The sequence below is a fragment of the Trichechus manatus genome, unplaced genomic scaffold (assembly GCF_000243295.1).
Source record: "Trichechus manatus latirostris isolate Lorelei unplaced genomic scaffold, TriManLat1.0 scaffold00014, whole genome shotgun sequence".
Classification (NCBI taxonomy): domain Eukaryota; kingdom Metazoa; phylum Chordata; class Mammalia; order Sirenia; family Trichechidae; genus Trichechus; species Trichechus manatus.
The window spans coordinates 20,284,380-20,307,291 of NW_004443950.1; the positions used below are offsets into that span (position 1 = coordinate 20,284,380).

The window sequence follows — 22,912 nt, forward strand, 5'->3', positions numbered from 1 at the left end:
TGTACGTGTCAACCAGCCCACCCAGACGGTCCACGTGGAGAAATCATGTGTACGTGTTCCAGCTGGGTCCCCAGTCAATGCCAGAACCACCACCTGGCTGTGGTGATGGAGCTTTCAGACGACTGCAATGTCTGGCTGTCTGAGTCACCTCCAGCCTTCAAGCCTTCCTTGCTGAGACCCTAGACCTGTGGAATAGAGACAAGCCATCCCTACGATGTCCTTTCCGAACTCCTGACCCACAGAATTCTGAAGCATGATAGTTGTTTCACACCACTACATCGGGGGTGGTATCGCCCACAGCAGCTGTACACCTCATGAAGAGTTCTCTCTGGCATAGCAGAGACAGATAGGATGGCAAAGCTGTTAGGAGCAAGGGTTCACACCCTGGCTCTGCCACCCGTGTGGCCTGGCAAAAGTTATTTCATCTATCTCAGCCTCTGTTTCCCTACCTGTAAAATGAGGAAAGTAATATTCCTAAGTACTGCGCTGTTGGGAGGATTAAGTGAGCTGAACATATTGAGTGCTCATCACATTGTCTAGCCCACAAAAACAAACTCGTAAGCTATTATTATCATTTCTAATATATCTGTACAAAGACCAGACTTTATACAATGACTGACAACACTGAAAGCAAACCCTGTCACTTCCAAAATGCAGTCACTGCTTAAAACCTTTCTGGAATGATCATTTGAAATTTTTCTTTTAGTTTATGTGCTATATCGGAAAAACATGCTCACTATCACTAAAAAACCAACCAACCAACCAACCAACCAACCTAACCCATTGCCACTAGTTGATTCTGACTCATAATGACCTCACAGAGTAGAATTGCCCCAGAGGGTTTCTAAGGCGCGGCTGGTGGATTCGAACTGCTGAACTTTTGGTTAGCAGCCTGAACTCTTAACCACTGCGCCATCAGGGCTCCATCATAAGCACATAGTATTTTTGACCCAACTGATGTGCCATCACTGAAAACCAGGCTCATTATTTTATAAGCACACATTTTTACCCCAATTTTATCATCTATCTTATTCACCAGGCTATTTCAAAAACTCAAAATCAGATAAAAATGGCCAAACAGGAAGCTCTAGGGGTTGGTCCTTTCACCACCACAACAATTGCACTGGGAAGCGCAATTGTAATGAACTATTGGGAACTCTGGAGCCTGGCTGGACATTTATATCATCCAGTGGTGTGCCTGATGAAGGGAGAGGCTGCTTATCTTTTGTAGGTGAGCCACATCTGCCAACTGGCTATCATCCCCCATTCCTCAGCCCCAGCGGGGTGGTGGGGACGATGGCCTGAGTTCCTAGAGTGGGTGGCTGGTGGCAGGAGAGGTAATGGGAACCTTATCCTTAGAGGACTTGGGGTTATACATTTGGGTTGGTTGGGTGGTGCCTTGAGAGACCTGTGCAGATGACTGCCATAGTTTCGGCCTTCTTTGGAAACCCTGGTGGCATAGTGGTTAAGAGTTCGGCAGCTAACCTAAACGTCGGCAGTTCGAATCCACCAGCCGCTCCTTGGAAACCCTATGGGACAGTTCTACTCTGTCCTACAGGGTCGCTATGAGTCAGAACTGACTTGAGGGCACTGGGTTAATCGGTTTGTAGCAGTGGCTTCTCCCAGCAGCAGGGACTTAAAGGGTCAGTACTATTTTGTTTATCTTGGCGAAATCTGTCAGGCCAACTGCAGAGATAACAGAACAAAAACTTTTTGTAACCACACACAACTGGAAAATGTACTTTGCAAAAAGTCACTAAACAGACAACTGCAGCTTTCATCCAAACCAAAACCCACTGCTGATGAGTTAATTCTGACTCATAGCGACCCTGTAGGGCAGAGTAGAACTGCCCCATAGGGTTTCCAAGGAGCGGCTGGTGGATTCGAACTGCCGATCTTTTGGTTAGCAGCCGAACTCTTAACCTCTGCGTCACCAGGGCTCCAAAGCTTTCATCAGGTAACAACAATAATCACTGAGAAGTGGGATAATCAGATTTCCAGAGTTACTACACTATAACATCCAGAATGCCCAATTCTCAACAAAAAAATTACAAATCATACAAACAAACAGGAAAGTATCATCCATTTATAGGAAAAAAAGAATTTGACAGAAATTGTCCCAGAGAAAGTCCACACACTGGAATTACTAGTCAAGAGATTAAATCAATTGTCTTCAATATGCTCAGTGAGCTAAAGGAAATCATGAAAAAATAAGTAAGGGAAATGACGCACGAACAAAATAAGAATTTCAAGAAGAGACAGAAACTATAAAAAGGAACCCAACAGAAATTCTAGTGCTCAAAAGTGTAATAACTAAAATGAAAAATTCACGAGCATTCAACCAGTAGATTAGAACATGCAGAAGAAAGGATCAGCAAATTTGAAGAAAAGAAAACTAACGTTTTGAGTCCGAGGAGCAGAAAGAAAAAAGAATAAAGAAAAATGAAGCGCCTGAGAGACTTAGGGGACAACATAAGCATTATAGGGATCCCAGAAGTAGAAGAGAGAAAGGGGCAAAAAAAAAAAAAAAAAAAAATTCTTTTGAAGAAATAATGGCTGAAAACTTTCCAAATTTGATGAAAGACATAAACATACACATCCAAGAAGCTCAATAAACTCCAAACTGAATAAACTCAAAGAGACACTTTATAGCCAAATTGTTGAAAACCAAACAGAGAATCTTGAAAGTAACAAGACAGAAGCAAATTGTTACATACAAGGGAACCTCAATAAGATCAACGGCTGTTTTCTCATCAGAAACCGTGGAGGCCAGAAGACAGTGGAATGAAACATTTAACCCATTGAAAGGAAAAACAACAACAACTGCCAATCAAGAATTCTCTATCTGGAAAACTATTCTCTAAGAATGAAGGAGAAATTAAGATATTCCCAGATAAACAAAAGGTGAGGGAATTCATTACCAGCAGAGCTGCCCTACAAGAAATGCTAAAGGGACTTCCTGAGGCTGAAATAAAAAGACACTAGATAGTGACTCAAAGCCATAAAAGAAAGAAAGAACTGGTAAACTTATCTACATAGCTAAGTATAAATGCTGGTATTAATGTACTTTTGGTTTGTAACTTCACTTTTTTCAGATATGATATAAAAGGCAAGAGCATGAACCAACAATTATAAATCTGTTAGAACGTACTTCAGAAATGTAATTTGTGACAGTAACGACGTGAAGGGGAAAGAACAAAGATGTAGAGGGGCAGAGTGTATGTACATTATTGTAACTAAGTTGCTATTATTAAAACTAAGTTGTTATAAGTTTAAGATGTTAATTGTAATCCCTGAAGTAACCATTAAGAAAATAACTAAAAAATATACAGGAAAGAAAAGGGAATCAAAACAGTACACTACAAAAACATGTAAGATATGAAGAAAACAAACACTTAAATGTCAGAAGTAAAACCTTATCAGCAATTATTTTAAATGTAAATGGGTTTAACTCTCCCATTAAAAGCCAGAAATTGGCAGACTGGACCAAAAAACAAAAACAAAAAAAAAGTATCCATGTATATGCTGTCCATGAGACTCAACTTTAGATATACACACAAGGAGGTTGAGTAAAAGGATATAAAAAGATATTCCATGCAAATAGTAATTAAAAGAGAGCTGGGTTAGCTATATTATTATTGGACAAAATAGACTTTGATTCAAAAAGGTTACAAGAGGCAAAGAAGGACATAATATAATGATAAAAGGGTCCATGCAGCAAGAAGATATAACAATTATAAACAAATATGCACCTAACAACAGAGCCCCAAAATACATGAAGCAAAAACTGGCAGAATTGACAGAGAGAAATAGACACCTGCACAATAATAGTTGGAGACTTCAATACTCAATTTTCAATAATGGACAGAACAACCAGACAGAAGATCAATAAAAAAAATAGAGGACTCCAACAACATTGTCAACCAATTAGACTTAACAGACATACACAGAACTCTCTACTCGACAACAACACAAATATACATTCTTCTCAAGCGCACATGGAACATTCTCCAGAGTAGACCATATTTTAGAACAAAGACCAAGTCTGAATAAAACGACTGAAATCATACAAAGTATCTTTTCTGATCACAATGGAATGAAACCAGAAATCCGTAACAGAAGGAAAGCTGGAAAATTCACAACTATGTAAAAATTAAACAACAAACTCATAAACAACCAATGGGTCAAAGGACAAATTAAAAGGGAAATCAGAAAATACCTAGAGACAAATGAAAACAAAACCACAACATACCAAAATTTATAGGTGCAGTGGAAGCAGTACTAAGAAAAAAGTTTACAGCTGTAAAATATCTACATTAAAAGAAGAAAGGTATCAAATAACAATGTTACAATGTAAGGAGCTAGAAAAAAAGAACAAAGTAAACTCAAAGCTAGAAGAAGGAAGGAAACAATAAAGATCAGAGTGGCGATAAACGAAATAGAAAAAAAAAGTGAGAAAAATTAAAAGTTGGTTCTTTGAAAAGATCAACATAATTGACAAACTTTTTGCTAAAGCAACTTAAGAAAAAAGAGAAGACCAAACTACTAAAATCAGAAATGAAAGTGGGGACATCACTACCAATTTTACAGAAATAAAAAGATCATGACAGTATTATGAACAAGTGTACATCAACAAATTGGACAACTTAGATGAAATCGATAAATTCGGAGAAACACACAAACTACCAAAACTGACTCAAGAAGAAATAGAAAATCTGAATAGACCTATACCAAGTATGGATATTGAATCAGTAATTAAAAACTTCTAATGAAGAAAAGCCCAGGACCAGATGGCTTCATTAGGGAACTATACAAACATTTAAAGAGGAATTGGCACCTATCCTTCTCATACTCTTCCAAAAAATATAAAAGGAACACTTCCTAACTCATTCTAGTATTAATTGTTTTTTAAATTGTGGTGAAAATATACACACCAAAACATTCACCAATACAACTTTCAAGTTTACAATTTAATGAAACTGATTACATTTTTCATGTTGTGCCATTATGACTATTCTTTTCCAAAATATTCCACCACCACTGACACAAACTCACTACCCCTTAAGTAAATGCCCCCTTCCCTGCCCTCCTGCCCCTGGTAATCACTAATAATTTTTGGTTTCTATGTATTTGCTTAAGGACCTCGGGTGCTGCCAACAATTAAGAGCTCGGCTGTTAATCAAAAGGTTGGCATTTCGAATCCACCCAGTGGCTCTGCAGCAGAAAGACCTGGTAATCTGCTCCCATAAATTACAGCCTAGAAAACTCTATGGGGCAGCTCTACTCTGTCACATGGCGTCAACTATGAGTCAAAACTGACTGGACGACACCTAACAACATCATCACGTATTTGAATATTTCATATAAGTGAGATCATACAGCATTTGTCCTTTAGCAACTATTTCACTCAGCATAATATTTTCAAGGTTGATCCATGTTATGGCATGCAACCAAACTTCATTTCTCTTTATGGCTGTGTAACATTCCATTGTATGTACACAGCACATTCTGTTTCTCCATTCATCTGCTGATAGACATTTCGGTTGTTTCCATGTTTTGGCTATTATGAAATGTGCTGCAACGAACATTAGTGTACAGGTTTTTGTTTGTATTCTTGTCTTCACTTCTTCTGGGTATGTATCTAGGATTGGGATTTCTGGGTCGTATAGTAGTTCTATGTTCAACTTTTTAAGGAACTGTCAAATTGTTTTCCACAGTGGCAGTACCATTTTACATTCCCACCAGCAATGGATGAGGGTTCCAGTTTCTCCACAAACTTGCCAATACATTACTTTCCATTTTTTTCATCATTGCCATTCTAGTGGGGGTGAGGTGGTATCTCATCGTGGTGCAGTGGTTAAGAGCTCAGCTGCTAACCAAAAGGTCGGCAGTTCGAATCCACCAGCCGCTCCTTGGAAACCCTATGGGGCAGTTCTACTCTGTCCTATAGGGTCGCTATGAGTCAGAATCAGCTTGACGGCAATGGGTTATGGGTTTATGTGCCAGGCAGTGTGCCAAGTATTTCAGCCCAAGGCCCACGTAATGCCCTCTATACCATGGTGTCTCCTCACCACGGCACAGTTTGGAAAACCTGAGCACCAACACAAAATGTGCTTCTTAATGAGGTCAATGCCATACGGTTACAAGGAAACTTGGCAACTTGGTTTTGTTCTTCTGTCTCTAGCTAAATAGTCACAAAACTGGTGTTATGGGATGTAAATCAGGGCAATTCTAGTTCTGTGATATTCAACTTAACGGATGACATGCTAACATTTGTAAATTCTGGACGGAACCTTTCAGTAACTTTGGGGTAAATATCATAAATATCAGTTACAACTATCATTGATATGTGGCTTACATAGAGCGTTACTTAATAAAGCTTTAAAAAACAAAGTTTGCTGCATTTGCTAGGGACTGGGATGGGACAATGCCATTTTCACCTTGCCCTGTCCTTATGTAGAGACAGAAATCAGCTCTCTTCCTTCTGCAGTGAGGACAGGGTTTCTGAGGCGATCTCAAGACTTCATGAGCAGAGAAGGGAACCAGCCCCTTCAATGCACCTGGTAACATGCTGCATGCTTTATAAACTTAACTCAGTCCTCACAAAGCCTTATGAGCTAAGCAGTATTCTCCCCAGTTTCACATGGAAAAGGAGACTTAGCCAGGAATAATGTTTCCACAGTCATCCAGTTGGTCAGAGGTATGTGGCCCACGCCTGGGAATCTAAAGTGTGGGTGCTCCTTGGAATACTGGGTTGCCTCCACGCAGCCTGACACAGGCATGGAGACGTCAGCAGTGATAGGATTTCTACCTGGGCCCAGCAGCTCTCTTATAAAATAAGCGATGCCTCTCTGCCTGCCTGCCTGCCTGCCTGCCAGCCCGCCCGCCCGCCTCCCCAGGAACAAATTACTTTTCTTTGTTTCCCAAACGATGAGAGGTCAACAGCCCCCTCCCTCTCCCTTTTTTTTTTTTTCTTTTCTAGATTGGACAATGAATCATTGACAAAGGTGAGGGTACAAACTGGGCCCAATAACTATTAGGCAGCTATCATTTACTGGGTGCCTATCATGTGCTAGAAACTTACATATGCTAAGTACTACAGAGTTTAATTATCCTCATTTTATAAATGACAAAACCAAGCATAGAGGTAAAATAATTTTCCCCAGGTCACAAATCTCGTAAGTGAGAGAGTTCAGAGTCAATCCCAGGACTGCCTGTCCCCAGAGCCAGGATTCTTATACATGGAGCTATACTGCTCAGACCACATAAAAAAGTGAAGGGCTGGAACAGCAACAGCAAGGGAAAGGAACAGGTATCATTACTGCAGAAAATGTACTACTTCTTAAAAGAAAACCAACCAACCAACCTGTTGCTATCGAGTCGATTCTGACTCATAGTGACCAAGAGGCATGTTCAAATGCCTGGTGAACCTTTTGGGCCCCTGTGCAAAGACTTTAGAAGTTGTAAGAAATTCACCTTAGCTACTTAGTTTTTTTTTTTTTTAACAACAAGTAGGGAATCAGAAACGCACAGGGTATGGATTCTGAGAAAACAAGCCCAAATCCTAACCATAAGTGAGCCAGACAACAAAATTGAAAGCAGCAGATATGAAATAAGCCAGAAAAACAACTATGAGACCTTGATTACACCAAACATCAGGAAGGCTACGATTAATAGCTCAGCTTAAGGCAAGCAGTATATGACAACGAATAGAATGTCCTAGAAACATACTGAAGTTGAGTATTTAATCCACAATGCTCTACAGAGTGCAGACCCCATGAAGACAAAGGAAGATGTGCAGCGTTCAGAGGGGATCAAAGGGAGAGTCATGAGATTGGAAAGGTGAAAATAAGACTTTTGAGAAACAGTTAGAAACGATTATCGTACATGGTGGGGGAGGGGGGACAACATTTTTTTCTAAGACATAAACACTCAGGCCGGACCAAGTGACACACAGTGAGAACAGCTTTGGAAAACAACACGGAGACTTTTCTGATGTTGTAACGAGAGGATATGGCAGGATGTTGTCTGATGGCAGGAAGACTCAAGAACAATAATAACCAATCCTATGAATGCACGACTATTTTCAGAATATAAGAAAACATAATCCCTAAGACACCAAAAAGATAAACCTTTATTTGGTAAGTAACTGTCAAAAAATCTGGCTCAAAAGGAAATCAATTTCCTCTAGAGAACTAGAACCAATCATTAACCTCTTTCATAAATTTATCATAATTATATACTCGTGAGTTTACTTGTTTACTGTTTGTCTACAAGCTCCCTGATGGTAGGGATAATACTTTTTGTTATGACTATAGTCCAAGAGCCTAGCACAACTCCTGGAACGTAATAGTTGCTCAATAAATATTTCTCTATGAACGAATGAACAGTCTAATTCTAGAATCTAGAGAATATTATGTTACTCATGCCCAGATCACATGCATCTGGCAATGGTACGTCATTAAATTCAAGAATAAAAACACCCAAAAGATAAGAGGCAAAGCTTTCTCCTCCAATCTGGTGAACTGGTGTCCCGTTTCCCTCACGATCCCCTAAACATGTCCTAATGCAAATCATACAAGATGATTCATGGCCAATACCACCGTATCACTCCTTAGCTAGAATTTGTGGCACTGAGTTACCGCTAATAATGCTTAACGACAGCTTTCAATATACTTGGGAAAAAGTCTTTCCTAGGGATCCTAATTTGAAAATATTTGAAAAAATAACAGAAGATGCTAAGGCAAGGTCAAACACTTTCACAGAGTTACGAGACTCTGCAAACAGATGTACTGCCTGAAGAGTGATTATACGGTAAGTCTGCTGGTGAGCAAATTAAGCGTATTTTAAATATTGAAAACCACAGAGAGAGTGCTACATTATAGGGACAAACAATGATATTCTATGGCATCGGTTCGTTTTCATTTTAATATGAATACATTTACTTTCCCACACTCACCTGTGTGAAAGCTTTAAAATGTGAAACAAGTTTTGACGGGGGTTAAAAGAGCTCAGATCCATTGTCTAGCGCTATCTGTCATGGTGACTGGCTTAGCTCTGACGTGGGGGCCTACCAAATGTTCCATCATGTCTGCAAGCACAACAAACTGCTCTGTGACAGCCAGACAAACTGTCTGCAGCTTTACTGTACGTAAACAACAAACAGTTTACAAAGTTTATAATAATTATTTCTGTTTATTAGCCTGTCTTGATAGACTCTGAATGCTTATATTTTCTGAAAATATACATTAGAAGTGACTTTTGTGAAAAATCAAGGACCAAAATTAAACGATCTTATTTTACACACGATAGCTTAATTTTAAAAAATGTAATCGTTCATAGGAAATTTTGCTGCTCTTAAATTTTAAGGACCTTCTGCTGGGATATTGAGTACCTAGCTGCCAGCTTACTGAAATGTTCTCTAAAAACTGAAACTGTTATGAAAATTTACACCCAAATGAAACTGAAAACACAAAACTCACAGATGTAGACACCTTCCTATCTTCCAACGAGGTAAAATGCTTACTGTCCTAAGACTCGAACTTCAAGTTCATACTCCTTAACAAACCACACAATACTCATGAAATCATAAGTGAAAGTTTCTTAGCTCTTAACCTGTGTTTAAACAAGTGTTATGAATTTTTAATTATTTCTACTTTTTTTTCTCTACTATAAAATAAAATATTTTAATACAAGCATTGAAACTCTAGTATCATCACACTTACCTGTATGGCTTATCAGAGTTATGGATTCGTCTGTGGTTTCTGACACCAACATATGTTGTACTTGTATAATCACACACATCACATCTATACTGTTTCTGGACTGAAGACTTATTCCCTAGACAAGGTATTTCAGAATTTTAGCGGCATGCTTTGATAAGATTCAAATGACAGCATTTACATTCCATTGTAAATGAATATTTATACCACACAGTATTTAACACTTAAATCAAGGCTTTCTCACCACTTAAAGTTAACCAGTTTGAATGTGAGTTTCCAGGCTCTCCTGCATCCGGACTCTTAGCGGATATAAACTGAACAGTCTGATTTGTCGACATAAACTGGTTGGGCTGGTTTCTCTATAACCTTGTACAAAATGTGAGAACCATAATGACCTCTTGTCCTAGCTGTCTTGCTGACTATGCAGTAGCTAATTTACGAGACACACTGATGATCTGAAATCTAACCAAAGTTGAATATATTGTCTTTAGGAAACAGTGATTTACCAAGAAGCAGTAATTTAATACTATAGTCCAATATTATAAAGTGTGGCTACAAAGTATATATAACAAGCTCAATATAAAAAGCCTAAAGCTTTTTCACCCTGTGGGCTTCCTTTGTTTATAATCAAATGACAGCTATCAATGCAACTAAGGAAGGAAAATCAACTGCAAATGACGTGCTATATAACATAGTATAATTATATCTAATAAACTGACAGGTAACAAGGGTAAAGGTCATGAGAATGTGAATATGCAGCTCTCTGAAATCCAAGGAACGTGGATCCAATGGAAACAGGCCATGTTACTAAACTCACCCTGCAACAATACAAACCAAACCAAACCCGTTACCGTCGAGTCGACTCTGACTCAGAGACCCTATAGGAAAGAGTAGACTGCCTTATAGGGTTTCCAAGGAGCGGCTGGTGGATTCGAACTGTCAACTTTTTGGTTAGCAGCCGAGCTCTTAACCACTGCGCCACCAGGGCTCCCTGCAACAACAAGGCTGGGAAATTCAAGTTGGGGTAAGGTTGCTACAATACAGGTTGAATGACTCGATTCTATGAAACTGTCTCCTGAAGATATTCAAAGCTGTATTTACTCTTCCGTCAGCATAAAGTCCACAGGCTATTCACCCCTGACTACCTTATATTCAGAAACAAAGGAAGCTCCAGAATAAGGCAGAACAGGGAGGGAGGGCTGTGTGTGGCTCTGCCGGAAGAAAGCTTAGGGAGAAGACTCGGTGCATAAACGTAAAATTGGTGGTACAAAAGAAAACCCACACTGAAATTTCAGAAAAACAAAGAAAATACTTCAGTTAAATTTAAGCTTTCTAAAATTGAAATTTTCTTCTGCTAGTAACTGCTGCCAGGCAGAACAAAATGTCCTAATTTCCCAGTATAAATCTATAACATTAATATACACACTAATCATGATTATCATCTAAGCATTGCTCTTAATTGGTAGGTTAAAAACTTGGACTTGATTACAAGTGGCACTGTTCCAAATACAATTTTTAAAAAACTCTGAAAAAAAACGAAGTGTGAAATATTGGATAATGGTTTTGTGTGAGAAATATTACAGATCAATGACAACTAATAAAAATGACAGATGGAAAAACTTAATATAGCACAGAATGAGCGCCTGTGCTACTTTAAGCAACTGTTTCCAATGGAAAGAATATTGAATTTGAAGTTCACAAACTTGGGTTTAGTCCTTGTTCTGCCACTTACTACCAGTGTGATCCTGGGCAAACTATTTTACCTTTTGTGGTCTGTTTCCTCAGCTATAAAAGGGAAGTGCTAGAACCTGGCTAACAGTTTCCCTGTATCTTTCCTTCGCTGCAGTCTATTACCTGCGTGTTTGCGTGAAGTCTCAGTCCTATCACCAATCTGTACATTCCCCGAGGGCAGGGATCTGCCTGTTTTGCTTACAGTGACTCCCCAAGGCTTGGCAACTTGGAGGTTTCCAATAAAGAACAATGTAATTAAATTTCACGAAGAAACACTATATGAAAGTGCTTTGCCCACAGCTCTCACAGAGCATTTGTGGGATTGGCTGACATACGTTCTGTCTTCTTCACCAGGCGGGGTTCCTCAAGGGCAGTGATGTCTTCAATGTACTCCTAGCACCTAGCACAGTGCCCAGCACAAGACAGGCGCTCCATGCCTTTTGGTTGAGCCAATGTCTGAAGTCTAACTACACTGGGCCTAAGAGACTACAACATGGCCTGCTTCTCTGTGCTGTCGCAATGGGCAGAGACTGGCTGCCACAGAGACTCGCACCCCCCCTCTTGTTTCATCAGTTTACTGAACAGTTAAAGATGTTTCAACAAACCGTGAATTATTTTTACCTTCTTTGTGAGCCAAAAACTTGTTTTTTGGCCTAACAGCCAGATTCTGAAATACCTACTACTGAATCAATAAAGTACCAGTTCTTTATTAAGAGGGGCCTAGGTGGTGCAAATGGTTAAGTGCTCGATTACTGGCTGAAAGGTTGGCGGTTTGAACTCACCCAGAGGTGCCCCAGAAGACAGGCCCGCTTCTGAAAGGTCAAAGCCCTGAAAACCCTATGGAGTTGGTCTACTCTGCACACGAGGTCGCCATGAGTTGGAATTGATTCCATGGCAACTAAGAACAATTTCATTAGGTGTAAGTATGCAGGAAGGTATCAGTCATCTGAGCTGTTGCACTACGAAGACAGAAAAAAGCAAAAGGAGCCAAGTTGGGGGAGGGGGGTGGGGAGGAGGGGTGCTGTGTGGGGGTGAGGCAAGCAATTTAAAATCTATACATGTAACTCCAAGAAAAAAAAGAGTATGATCCACGAAGAAAAGATGCCACAAAATGGAATATGGTAGACAGATGCTGTGAAGTGTGAACTGGTTATTTTTATTTTGAGCTGGTATTTTTATCTTTTTATTGCGAACATAAGCTACAATGAAGAGTTTTAACCTGTTAGCCCAACTGGGCAGTTTAAAAATACTGCTTTTCAAGATGGTGCTAGAAAGACATATTCCAACACTGTATTAACTGCAGGCGGTGCCACTGAGAAGTACAGACTTTAATTCTTCATTAGGGATTTATGATCCAGTCATATCAAATGTCTCCTTTAAAGGGGATATGGAAACATAATGAATTAAAATAAAAGGAGGCATTTAGGGTTATTTTGTAAAAAGGAAACCAAACTGTTTCAGCTCAGCCACTGATCGCAAAAACAGATGCTATGTCATAAACTCCTTTTGTTTTGGACGGTTTTACAGGGATGACATCTGTTTGACAAGGGAATTGTGGTGCTACAGTGGTGTCAAAATCAGTTCTTTCAGAAACATTCTAGAATCAGTTATGCTTTCTGCGGTATAATTTAATGAAACATTACAGTAAAACATTTTACTCTGTGGTCGTCTCTAACTTTAATTCTTAGGAAATCTAGAGAGGAAAGTCACCCCAATATGTTTTATTTCCCATAAACACTATGTACCACACTTGAGACATTTAAAAGTATATCAATTTAAGTGAGCTGATGCAAGGAAGCACAGCTATTATGCTTTATCCTTAATTCTCCGGATGTGGCATCCGCCTTTTCATGGAACTCTAATTAAATCTTTTCACTCTAATATTCCTGTTACCAGAAATTCAGCCAACTGGTACCTAACTAGCACATCAGAAGATCCTGCGCGCGTGTGTGTTTTAAATAATGCAGGTGAAATCTGGCAGTCATACTTGGACAAGATCACAGCAGGAAGCCGCCACTAGAGTCTGAGGTGGGGGCTTACCATCTGCAAAAGCTACGTCTTCAGTGGGTCAACTGGTCCTGCGAGAGGGGCAGGCGGCTTGCCCCCTGTGCTGCAGCTGCTGGGCTTGCTGGTCTGTTGACGTCTACCAGTTCGACGTCTACGAGTTCGTGCTGCAGCCCGGCTCTTAGGGCACTGCATACATTCCACCTGTGTAGCTACCTACAGGGCTGAAGCTGAGTGCTTACTAACCTAGCACTTCTTACCCAGGACCCAGTAGTATTTACTTGAATTAGTACTTGGAATTTCCTCAGAAACAGGGATGAGGTCCACTAACATCCATAGCATAAAAACAGATGAGAATATATGTGGCTGTAACCCTGAAAATAACCCACAAAACAATTAAGGGCATTTTTAAACTTCATATGTCAATCAGTGCAGCCTATATGTATATTAAAAAAAAAAGAAAAAAAGCACAGATACCTTCCTGAATGCACTTTCCTTCAGCTGTATCGGTGGGAAGTCTTGGCTCATTAGAAGTGGCTACTGACAAGGTATCTGGAAGATTGTGTTGCTCTCTCTCATGACTCCTCAGCTGACTCTGAAAAATTGAGAGCAATTAAATGTAATTTTCAATAAATACACATGCCCAGTAACTAGGAGGCTATATAGACAAGAAGGGGTTAGCTGTGTTCACAGTCTAGAATCTAAAACACATTACAATATTGGAAAATCAAATCTTCTAAAAGATTATTTGACACATTTGACAGTTTACAGAAGGACACACACTGGGGAAATCACAATCTCATCAAAAGGCAGTTGCTTCTGTTTGCATTCTGTGGAAGGAAGACACCACTGCCTCAGGAGGGGCTTATGATGCCTCAGGAGGGGCTTATGCACGACAGGTGCGTGCTCACTGAGCCTCTGGCAGACCCAGAGAAGGCAAGAGCAGAGTGTTCAGAACACCTCAACACTTTCATTCACAGAAATAAAACCAATCAGTGACCAAAGGACTCCTGCTCATCCTCCCCTTTGAACATCAACCAACTGTATGAGAGAACTATTTGGAACACCTCCTCCATGAATATCCTCCTCCTCTAGCTCTGCCCCAGGAATCAAAAGTGCAGCAGCAAAAGACACTCCAGGAAACTTCTGGAGTCTGTCTTTACAGCCCATTTGGATGTGGTACTTGTCCAGGGGCCTGAGGCTGGGTCAGAATTTCATGTGGGCAACCCAAGTGGCAGTGACCCTCCAACCCAAAGGCTTTATTTCTGATTACCTTCTTACTACCAGCTAGACCCGAACTCTGGATAATCTGGAAGAAAAAGTCTATATCTCAGTTAGCCCTCTGGAATACATTTTGCCCCCAGAGAGTCAACTGACTCATTGAAGAAGAAAGTTTCTAAACCAGTGATTCAATGAATCCAAGTTTCCTTTACAAAAGAATACCATTTTAGCTGGCTGCTGGCTCTCAGGTCAGCACATATGGTGAAAATCACATATTGTTAAAATAACCCTTGACAGTCTCTTAAACTGCCCATAAAACATAGCACGCCTGGCTGTATTTCTACTGAACTGTCTTTCAATATGTCCAACAGTCCACTTGCAATGATATAAGTTGCCGTTCGTTGGTTGTATAGCCGCTGAAGAGAATGACTTGCATTTGGGGAACAGGTAAAGATGAAAAATAAACATAATTTTTGCCCAGATGATGTAGGGTTACATTTGTGTAAGTTAAACATATGATGTCACTTCACCGTACATTCCCTTGTAATTTAAAATCTACACATTGTTAAAAAGGTGTACACACTCAACACTAACGCCCAAATCACAGCTGTTAAGGAGGCGGCAAGCGGTGGAAAGAACACCGCACCAGACATCCTGAAGACCTAGATCTGAATCCCAGCTCTCACGGGAATCAGCTGGGAGGGAGCCCCTGTGCCAATTATCACACTTTTCTGGGCCTGTGCTTCCTTATCTATGAAATAAGGTGGGAGGACTAGATCCACAAAGTTACCTCCTTGCTCTAAAATTCTGACGTTCCCCGAGAGAATTCATGAAGCCATCCTTACCTTATAATGAAAAGCTTCTTCACACTGCTTGCACTGGTATATTCTCGTTTTACAGTGGTTGATCATGTGGCTCTCCAAATCCCTGCTGTTGTCAGCGATGTGCTCACAGATGGGACACTGGTATGGCTGTCTCTGACGGTGGACTCGCAAGTGCTGCTTGATGTAGCCCTTGTTGCCACTCGCATAGTGACACAAGCGGCAGCGGTAGGGTCGCTCGGCGTTAGGGATGTATTCCACCACGTTGCCTCCCGACAAACTCGGGTCACTGCTGGGCTGGCACTGGGCGTTGTCCTGCAGCTCTTTCAAAATGTCATCATCAGAGGCATTTTGGTCTGTCCTTTCCCGCAGTTTTTCAATTACAGTTAGTAAGGACATGCTGATGCCTGTCTTAACTTGCCCGACCGCCAATTCCTGCCTATCTTCTGGGAGTGCCACCAAGGTAGAGTTGCTTTGGTTAAAACTAGTTAATCCATCTGAAGAGTTTTTAAGCGGCGACATCATTTTAGAATATGCCGCCAAAGTACCATCTACTTGCCTTTGGCCGGTGTCTGGATCTAAAAGGTTTATATCCCCATAGTGTCCCAAGCTGGCTCCCGTTAGCTCTGCAGCTCTTATAGGCATTGTGACCAGGGCTTCTGCAGCCAGTGAGTGCAGTCGGAGAGACTCAGAGTTTGTCCTTCTTCGGCCTGGTGGGGCATTCTCATCAGTAGCCAGGCCTTTATTCATTAACTCGCTGTCTTTCTTCTCTGGAGTGCTCCAGCCTATGATCAACCCCCCAATATCAACAGTACATTTATCAGCATGATAAACGCCATCTGTTCCTCCACACCCAATCTGGGCTTCTGTAGGGCTCAGGTTCTTTCCCTCCTCCATTTCAGCATTCACGAGGAAATGTTTCTGTGAAAGAGTTTCTTCAGCACTTGGTAAACGCTCCACTATCACGTTAACATGGCCTTTTTTATTGGGGCTGCTACTGATGATCTTTTGCGCTGATGAAAGAAGGCTATCAGCCCGCAGATTCTCCTCCACGTCAGAAATCACCTCCAGCATTTCTTCCTCACTAGGGTCAAGGGCAATTGACTGACTTAGGTGCACTGCCCCTTCTGCACTCTTTTCTAAAGGCGATAAAGATGATAATGGCTCTGAGCTGCAAATCTGCACCTGAACCGATGGCCCGTTGTGGATACTCAGCTCACTGTCCCCAATAGCAATGACTACTGCATCGACCCCACTAGGTGCAGCGGCCACCGAAGAATCCAGCAAGCCTAGAGGCTCGTTTTCATTTTCAAATATTGGGTATGAACAATCGACCTCCCCGGCATGTTTCCAAGCATGTGTTTTCAACATTCTCTGCTGGCCGCAAGTGTAACTACAAAACAAGCATCGATACATGCCATACTGCTCATACGCATACCATTTCCTCCTACCCATTTCTGCCATGGATGCCGTTTGTGGATTGCCCACATTTACCGGGATGTCACGAATGGCTTCCTTATTTCTTTCAATGACTCTCTGACACAAGGACTTGGAGGGGCTTATGCACTGCTGGGCTTTGGACTGGGCCTGAGTGTTGGCATCATTTTCGTGGTCGTTCACCACATGAGCTTCAAGTTCCTCCTGGCTTTTAGATGTAATATGGCACTCTGAGCACATTAATATCACCTCATTCTGCTGACCATGCTGCTTGATATGATCTCTCAACACAGAGAAAGAAGAGGACAGAAACTTACACAGGCTACACTGATAGGACATCGCCTTCCCATCACTCTGGGCAAGAGAATCAGGGATAAGATCTGTCTGCGGCATTTCAAGTCTTCCAATATCAGCAGCAGGTGACCGGGCTGCTTTAGCTGGGACCTCATCAAGTTCTTGGGTTTCAAGAGAGGGTGTGGCAGCACTTGAACGTGGGCGCTTTTTCCCAATTAAAAGACATTTTTGTGACTTTTCATGTTCCACTATCTTGCTTAACTTCTGGATAACATGGATTAATGGGTCTGTTTTAGCTCTTCTTTGTTCATCAATTTCCAATGATGGGCTGATGACAGTGTCAGCAGTCAACACAGCTTCCTGTTCCCCAATATCTGGCACCAACATGGCAACACTGCTGCTTTCTTCCATATCTAAAAGAGGATAATGGACAACAGAGAGAAATACCAGGTTATAGAATAATAGCTGTTGTGAGTTGCTGTTGAGTTGATTCTGACTCATAGTGACCCTACAGGACAGAGCAGAACTGCCCCAAAGGGTTTCCAAAGAGCAGCTGGTGGATTCGAACTGTTGACCTTTTGGTTAGCAGCAGAGCTCTTTAAGCACCACACCACCAAGGCTCCCATAGAATAATTACAGATATGTAAGTCAGGAACTCTGAGCCAATTTTAGTATCTAAGTTAATCTAAGTATCTTCTAAGCTGACAGCTTCATGTCAATGTACCTGACTATCCCCAAGATAGACCTAAGTTGTTTAGAATTTCTCTTTGTGATGTTATTTTCTATTGACGATGGAAATCTTTCCATCCTTCACTTATTTCTTTGGAAATGACTAGAACAATCTGCATCTCCTTTGTTTCCTTTCTTACCCCTCAGTATTCAGCCAGACCTAACCAGTACTCCTCTTTTGCACAATCCCAGAAAGACGACTCCTATTCCCTGGTTGAAGGAACAGAGCCATCTCAAGGCGTGTGGAACAAGCTCAAAGTACCGTAAAATACCACTCTGCAAAGCCAATACATGACTGATACAATTCTTAGAAAACTACTGTAACACCACATATAACCAGTGCTTTTATGACTAAAACCAAATTTTTTTTTTCCCCTCTTCAAATTGTGGAAATAGAGTCAGGTAATCTACTGTAATCACAGAAGCCTGGTGGCACAGTGGTTCGAATCTACCAGCCGCTCCTAGGGAACCCTATGGGGCAGTTCTACTCTGTCCTGTGGGGTCGCTATAAGTTGGAATTGACTCGAGGGCAACGGTTTGTTTTTTTTGGAATCTACTGTAAAAGGCACAGTGAATTTTGAGAAGTACAATGCAAATGAAACTAAATAAAGGCAATGATCTAGTTCCTTCTTTTACTTCCTTAGATTTCTCTTCCCGACCACAAACCATGCTGTGGTTTTTTCCTAGAGGTTATATTAGTGGTCAACTATTACTCACATCCACACATATGTATTTTACTTTTCCTGAAAGGAAAAGGGGATCAGAGAAGGGAAAAATGATTTCCCAGCCATGTTTCTGGTCCAGATATGAGCAGAGTCCTCAGGAGGGGTTATCTGTAGACTCTAATCATGCGCTATGGCCGAGGAAGTCACTAAACATAAAATTCTCCTAAATCTTGCAGTCTAAGTCTCAAATACTCTCTTACTTCCTGGCAGCACATCCCCTCCAAACATTTCATTTGGCGTAAAAGAGATTAATTTGTTGACTTGGATTACATTTTTAAGTTTAGGCTTTTTTCCAGCAACAAGTTTTGTTTTTCCACATTTTAGGTGCATTCTGGAATCTTACTCACAACATTCAATAAATGCCAGCAAAATTTTAATGGCACTAGCTGTAGACCAGAGACCCATACTATTCTTAAACTTTAGTCACAGACTCTGAATTCTTATTTTAGGTAGTGAATCACGGCTCCTCTCCTCCAGACTGCGGAACCAACAGAGAAGGGCCCTTCGGACTATGCCAGGATCTAAACTGGCCTGCCAGACCCTGCCAGTGCTCTAACCAGCTTCAGTGCCTGTTCGCCTACATTAAGTCTTGGCAGCAATTTTGGCTTTTCCTCTCTGACTTTCTACTCCCTCTCGCATACCAGCTTTCTATCTCTAGGTCCATGTCAGGCAAAAATGCAAACACTTTACTTTCTGCTTCAATACTACTCCTTCCCTCCTTCCTAGGTCTCTGGTTGGTGCAAATGGTTTGATATCAGCTACTAAGCAAAAGGTTGGTGGTCTGAACTCACCCAGCGGTGCCATGGAAGAAAGGCCTGGCAACCTGCTTCTGTAAAGACTGTTGTTAGGTGATGTCCATTCGATTTCGACTCATAGGGACCCCATGTGACAGAGTAGAACTGCCCCTCAGAGTTCTCTAGGTTATGATGTTTACAGGAACAGACTGCCAGGTCTTTCTCCCGCACAGCCACTGGGTGGGTTCAAACCGCCAACCTTTCAGTTAACAGCCAAGCACTTAATCATTGTGCCACCAGGGCTCCTTTCTGTAAAGATTACAGCCAAGAAAACCCTATGAAGCTCAGTTCTACTCTGTAACACATGGGGTCACCATGAGTCAAAATCAGTTGCAAAGCAACCAGGTTTTTTTACCCCTCCTTCCTAACTCTGCTCTGTGGATTAGAGGGGATCAGCTTTTTCTCACCAATTGCCTCTAACTGCCTCTATTCTAGGATGTGCCTTCCACAGCCATTACAACAATGACAGCTATCCCAGCTCCCAAACGAGCCCCCCGCCACTGACCTTCCGCCAAATTCTCCCCTCAACCACCTGAAGGCACTACCTCTCAAGACTAACTCCTTTACACCTTTCTCAAGGACAAAGAATAAAAGTTGTCTGGGATCTTTGCACTCAGTCTGACCTCACTAAAGACAAGATTACTGGGGGAACGGTGGTTTTCTTCAGAAAACCATTCTGTGACCTCGTAAGTCCATGTCTTCTGGCCAACAGCAGCTGTGGCTTTTCATCCTCCAAGTGACTACTGATTTCTCCCCTTCAGGGTCATTCGCTTAAGGCTTACATTTTATTTCTTTCCGTTCAATTGTTAAATGCAAATTAGTTTAAAAAATAAGTTTAAAAACAAGGATCCCGAACATTTAATTTCTGTTCACGACATGAGACTCTACTGTAGACCTCAGGTCTCTTTCCCCATAAAATGTGATGTCCACAAAGACTGACTGATAGTCTGGAGGCTGACAAGTGAATGTTTGCTCAACACACTGTGCACACCCACAGGGCTACAAAGGTGACTCCTGTTATCCCTCTTCTACTTAACTAATGATAGAACAGGAGGGAGACGGAACAATGCAAATTGCTCCCTGTGGAGATTTCAGTATAAACCTTACAAAGAAAGTGAAATGAAGAGAAGGAGGAGTTCATCTTATTTCAAGAAAAAGACGAATACAAAAGAATCTGACAAAACATTCAGATTTTTAAAGCTGTGTCTGCTCAGGCATTAAGAGCTAATGGAAACTTGCAGCAGATGCTCCAATTTCCCTGAACATTTATGTAAGTATCTCATTTTAGAGGATGCATACATGTGGGGATAAGTACAGAAATGGCAGCTGTAAGACAGATACGACAACATAAAGTACATCAAGAAACACCTGAAAAACCAGTTTGGGTCCACATGCAAAATCAATGTACAAGTTAAATCTTATTAAAACAAAAGTCTGTTAAAAGAAGGTTAGATAAACAGCTCACAATAAAGTATACACACAGGGGAAGTTACCTTAAGGCTAGTTCTTCAAGTTTTCCCAAAAATCTCACTTAGGCCACTAACACAAATATACACATAAGGGACTGCAATAAGTGAAGTAAAATTTATTTGAATAATTAAAGACATAAAAGTAAGGAGTACAAATACGATCCCAGCAGCTGGCAGTTCAAATCCACCAGGTGCTCCTTGGAAACTCTATGGGGCAGTTCTACTCTGTCCTATAGGGTCGCTATGAGTTGGAACCGACTCAGTGGCAATGGGTTACTCTCCTGAGGCTCTAAGAGATCAGGGTAAACACAGCTTAAAAAAAAATCACCATGGTTGGAGGTGGAAGAGATGGAGACAGATAAAATAAGAATGATAAGTTTTGTAATTGAATTTGAGTAATGAAAACCTAGAAGTTCACTGTACTGTGCTTTCTATCTGTGTAAATGTTTACAAGGTTTCATAATAAAAAGTTACCAAAAAAATTGTTACATGCAAGGCACCATGCTAAGTACCAGAAAAAAAATGAAAAAAATTTAAAATTCACAGTACTCAAAGTTTAAAACTAAGTTAGGTAGATAAGACAAACATATTTAGAAGTTAAAAAGAATAACAGCTTTTAAGCAATGCAATCAGTCACAAGGTAAAACAGTCACAAGACAAAGGTCAACTGCCAAATCCTAAAACAGAATGAAGAGCTCCTTTTGGGCTAGGAGGTAAGCTGACTTCATGAAGGGTTAAGACATGCACTGGATCCCAAAGGATAGGCATGTCCCTCTAGGCTCACTGTGTCCTCTTCCCCACTTGGCTCTCTGTCCCTGGAGGGGTTACCTCTCCAGGCTCCATGCCCTCTGGTTTCTGGTTGAGTTCTGCCAATGGCAAGCCAAGGCAGGAGATAAGAGGGAGGCAGCAGAGTGAGATGATGATATTCATTCTCCTGGTTCCCTCCCTCCAGGTCACCCTGGTCTGGCTGTGTCCCTTGACAGAGACCAGTTCTCTCTAGGCAGGCTGCTCTATAAGACTCTCTTTTCGGTTCGTTGCTATGAGTCAGAATCGACTCGACAGCAGCGGGTTTGGTTTTTCGGGTTTTGGTTCTGGTACCTCTCCATTCTCCTGATGCTGCTAGCTCTGGATAACTGCATTAGCCCCTGTGGTTCCCTTATACAACTTCTGCACCTTTATTATTAGTATCTTTGTAAGTATACCCTCCTTGAATTGTCCTAATTTGAGTGTGCCATTTGCTTCCCTAGAATACTGTTAATACAGTGGGTTAAGACTGACAAGGAAGGCAGCCATAACACTACCATCTTTTTAGAAGAGAGAATAAGCACGCTGTCTAGGCGGTAGTGAAAAGATCAATATGGCTGAATAGGAAGGTTCATTAGGCGGAGAGAAGACTAGAAAGGAATCAGCCATACTGGAAATTCTTGTTTGGAATTTTTAAGACAGAAACCAACGTTTAGCCCAAACAAATCGAACTGTTAAAAACAAATAAGTAAACAAGCAAACAAATAAATAAAAGTTGTATCCCAAACCAGAAGAGTCCGACAACCTTTTCCACTGAGTCTCTCAAACCTTTCCTCAACAACAGTATTCCTAGGCAAAAGCCTGTAATTAATGCCTTTCCCAAGAAAAGTTAAGAGCCAAATTATGTCAGTTGTCATTACTTCCTTATAATTTTCTCTTTGGTTTGTGTATCTAACTAGTTCCTTTCAGTTATAATTAGTTCCTTTCAGTTACAGCAGTGTGGTTACCACCAGTAACAACAAGTTGAACAATTCATGTGGGCTGAGGTGGGACTGGGGAAAAGGCTGTAATTTTCTGTGTATACATAAAGACAATTCAATATGCTATAAAGAACTGTCTCTTTAGGGAACACAACAGAGGGTCCCTGATGGAGCAGTAGAACGATGGGATGCAGAACTCAAATACTAGTAAGAAGACCAGACTTAATGGTCTAAGACTGGA

General features: G+C 41.1%; 1 protein-coding gene across 5 annotated transcripts in view; it reads right to left on the minus strand.

The window, feature by feature from the left end:
- ZNF507 (zinc finger protein 507) overlaps positions 1-22,912 on the minus strand; it is a 46,082-nt gene that overhangs the window by 20,255 nt on the left and 2,915 nt on the right. For 3 of the 5 annotated variants that reach the window (XM_004371620.3, XM_012554202.2, XM_023726954.1), the window contains 3 exons: positions 15,524-17,643; positions 13,935-14,052; positions 9,726-9,840 (listed from right to left, as the gene is read on the minus strand). In XM_004371620.3, coding sequence (XP_004371677.1) covers positions 9,726-9,840; positions 13,935-14,052; positions 15,524-17,641 — 2,351 coding nt within the window. In that variant the 5' untranslated portion in view covers positions 17,642-17,643. The remainder of the gene's footprint in view (positions 1-9,725; positions 9,841-13,934; positions 14,053-15,523; positions 17,644-22,912) is intronic. The other 2 variants (XR_002823209.1, XM_023726955.1) reach the window with 1 other exon arrangement.